Source organism: Acyrthosiphon pisum, chromosome A2 (assembly GCF_005508785.2).
Source record: "Acyrthosiphon pisum isolate AL4f chromosome A2, pea_aphid_22Mar2018_4r6ur, whole genome shotgun sequence".
Classification (NCBI taxonomy): domain Eukaryota; kingdom Metazoa; phylum Arthropoda; class Insecta; order Hemiptera; family Aphididae; genus Acyrthosiphon; species Acyrthosiphon pisum.
This window is the reverse complement of record NC_042495.1, coordinates 24,955,896-24,959,896: the sequence shown is the minus strand read 5'-3', so window position 1 is coordinate 24,959,896 and position 4,001 is coordinate 24,955,896. Positions and strand designations below refer to the sequence as shown.

At 35.0% G+C, this 4,001-nt stretch overlaps 1 protein-coding gene across 1 annotated transcript; it reads right to left on the bottom strand.

Moving 5' to 3' along the window:
- Positions 1 to 1,341: 1,341 nt before the first annotated feature.
- Positions 1,342 to 3,958, bottom strand: LOC103309404. Its single transcript, XM_016804262.2, has 2 exons — positions 1,761 to 3,958; positions 1,342 to 1,560 (listed from the first exon to the last, which is right to left on the bottom strand). The coding sequence occupies exon 1, from the start codon at positions 2,657 to 2,659 to the stop codon at positions 1,799 to 1,801; it is 861 nt and encodes a 286-aa protein (XP_016659751.1). The 5' UTR covers positions 2,660 to 3,958; the 3' UTR covers positions 1,342 to 1,560; positions 1,761 to 1,798.
- Positions 3,959 to 4,001: the final 43 nt, after the last annotated feature.

The window sequence follows — 4,001 nt, the reverse complement described above, 5'->3', positions numbered from 1 at the left end:
AATGTAATACGAGGCTCTTAATATATTCTTACAATAGCAGTTGAAAAATATATAAATACAGTCACAATTTTTTTTATAAGCATTTAGTTCGAATTTTGACCAATTACGAAAAACTAACGAAAATGTGTAAATTATTTTGAGTTAGAAATTCATAAAAATTTTATTTTTAAATCTTACTATCTAAGATTTGATAATTTAATACTAGATTCCTCATAAGTTTGTCTACCTTTATCAAAAAAAAAATGTTTACCGGAAAGTCAAATTAAATTTTTATGAGCGTTTGAAATTCATATTTTTACAAAATTTGATGAATATCAAAATAGGTTGAAAATGATTTGGCATCCACTCGACTTATTGTCTGTGGTTGAATGACCGACATCACTATTCATTGCTGTAATATGTTATGTACCCACAACCATACTGATGGTATACCTTTTTTGTCTTCGAGATATCTCGATGCGATAGTAATTACCCAAATAATAAGAGGTGCACTCGTAATTCAAGCGACGAAGGTACTCGTAATAGATGTACTGAAGTAATATTTGGATTCCTTGGAGTGATAACTACTGTACTTAATAAATTATAATTATAACCCAACTACCCAAGATCTAGTTATTATCGAGTTATTAAGTCAACGAAAAATCGATTTTAACTTTCTAACCTAGTAACATAGGTACTCGTGGTTTTTATTTACTTAGGTATTATTTTTTTACGAGTATAAATAACAAGTCAGTTTTAAATTGAGTCTCCCGTCTTAAATTAAATAGTTAAGACAGTTAAGTTATATCATAATGTTATTTTTATTTGTTTTAAATTTTAAGCATAATAACATTTTTAGTGAAATACAAAGTACCTCATAAGTTGTTCCTACAGAAATTATTACAAAATATTAAAAATACTTGATTAATTTTTTTAAATAGTGTTTAAATTTCAAATTTTTACGAAATTCATAAAATTTACAAAAGTTTGCAAGATATTTTAACTCTAACCACCTTAGACTTGAAAATTTGATACAAAATTTCGTATAAGTTTATTTAATGGAAGTTTATATATATATTAATATTATTAAGTCAAAAAATAACAATTTTTGTTCTTCGGTCAAAAAGCTTAAATTCAATTTCAGGTCACTCATGTAAATTTTTTTCAAAGCAGTTACAAAAAAAACCGAAATAACTATTCACAATATTTTCACATGCTATAAATTAATTTTACTTTGCGTTTTGACATTTACTTATAATATAGGTATAAAAAAGAAACCAATTGAATTATTCAACGTAAATATAAATTTGTGCTAAATTAATACAATTTACATACATTTAATTTTACTTCGAAATTTTGTACAATTATTTTAAACATTTTATACATCTTATACATTTCATACATTTTATATACACTATACACATTGGTCAGTCGACTTGCAGCGTAAAAGCTCGCACGCCTCTTGGCCACGTCCAAATCCATGTCGTTGAATGTAATTACTGAAGACATGACAAGAGATCGGCTCCTAGGGTTGACCGTGTTCGTGGTTACCACTTGGTCCTTTATTGCAACATCCGTAGCCTGCAAATGTACATAAGTGATAGATATGTAATTAGATAATAAGAAAATATAATTAAAAAATAATAATTTTAAATTTATTTAAATTAACTTTTAAAATATAATCTAGTGTTGATAATATGAATAACTTATGAGAAGCCGAGAACCGAGTAATGGACATGGTCTAAAGGATAATCTACGTATCAGTAAAAATGTGATCATACCTATCTATTTAGTCATGCTGCATCGCACATATACTGTCCTAGTCCGAAGAACTCCAGTCTTCTCCATCGCTTTCCACAACGCGATCGTCCATTTGCGACGGGCACCCATTAGCCAATGCGTAATTGAGACAGTCTAAATGACCGTTCCGGGAGGCGGCGATATACGTCCTCTCGTCCCACGGGCAGCCGTTGTCACGTGCATACCGTAAACAATCTATGTGACCTTTATATGCGGCACTGGCACACGTATTTTCGTCCCACGGACAGCCGTTGTCACGTGCATACCGTAAACAATCTATGTGGCCGTTATATGCGGCTTTGGCACACGTCCTCTCGTCCCACGGGCAGCCGTTGTCACGTGCATACCGTAAACAATCTATGTGACCGTTATTTGCGGCAGCGGCACACGTATTTTCGTCCCACGGGCAGCCGTTGTCCCGTGCATACCGTAAACAATCTATGTGACCGTTATATGCGGCACTGCCACACGTAATTACGTTTTCCCATGCATACCGTAGACAGTCCAGATGGCCCGATATCGCAGCCATTTTGCACGCCAAACCTAAACTCATGGCACCCACGATATTATGAGTGTTCAAATATAAACGATCATCCCAAGGGACGCCGATCGCACGAGCGAGTCTCAGGCAATCGATGTGTCCGTACAACGCTGCCGCCTCGCACACTTTTCCAAACCCGCTGGGCAATGACGATCTGCTGTACATTGTCTCCCTGCTGTCGTCTTCGTCTGTGTTTCTGTCGGCTTTGAACAGGGCGAACAGCGACTTGCAACAAAATCGCAAATCGGCGTGCCGTGTTCTCAACAAGTCATACTTGGCGCGCTCGATCGGGTTGCAAGCGTTGTACGCCGTCTTCACCAGGCTCGGTAACTCGTACATATTTCCGTTGTCCGGCTGTCTGCTCCGAACGTACAGTGGAGTGCTCTCTACCCGTGAGTAGACGATAAATCGAACTCCAGACTTGTGTAACGCAATAGGTACCTACCGATAAAACGACGGATCGTCCGACCCCGACTGTAACGATTAACTGAAAAATATTAATTGTAATCGCCAAACGGATTGGGCTAAAACAGTTAATAACGACGTTAAACAATTTTAAAAAATTCAACTCGAGAGCGTGACTGAAAATTCGACAATCGTGCAACAGAGTATGACGCTCAAATAACACGTGTGCCGGCCATAAGCGACTCGATCAAAATGACGCCCACAAAACGGCCGAAATGTTATTGTCAAAGAGGTTGTGGCGACCCTCAGCAATAACCATTGTAACCACGGTATCAGCGCGTCAGACGCCGCCAGCTGCGCGCCCGGCCTCTCCCGATCAATATTATAATCACATATCTATACTAACTGTATAGTATAGATATCTGTGATTATAATATACTGCGCGTAATATACCTCCATGACTGATTTTAAATCGTGCTGTCGACCGACGGACTCGTTCTTGTTTTCGGACGTACGTCGTCAACCATTCAAACTGTACCATTATTTAATATTTATATTATACTATTGACTGAATTATTTTATAATTTTACCTAACTGTTATATTTCAATACTTCGTTTATTCATTTTTATTGGTAACACAACGAGTAGAGTCTTGGTGGAATTTCTTTATGAACAGCTGACATAGCTGAGCCATTAAGTCGAGTCTAAAACCATAAAAATGTTAAAATAATTGATATAATTTTTTATTTTAATATCAAGAAAATGCCTCAGTCATTGTGTTTAGTAGATAAGATTTCAATCTTTTGAGACAAGAAAAAGTTCTCTTGAGGGTGGATGTTGAAACCGGTAAAGTGCATAGTATTTTTAATAGAAAATCTATATTGGGAAATATTTCTTTATCACACTGTCTCAACGCTTCTAAACAATTTTTTGGATATTTTACATGCTTATTAAGTTTGGTATACCATATATGTAGTTCAGATTTAAGCTTTTAACTGTTAGCTTATCAGTATCGAGGTAAAATTCAACAAGTTCATCAAAGTTTTCTGAATAAGTTCCAGAAAATAAACACTGAAAGCCTAAAAAACAAATTTATATTTTGAGTATCTATTAAATGTATATTAAAAGTATCGGCAACTGCGGGGCAGTGTACATATTCGAAATTGGAAGCATTTAACGATAAAATATGAATTGGGAAATTTTATGATAATATAATTCGACAAGTACATTATAAAGATGCATTGTTTTATAATAAAAAATAAAAATAATACGGTCA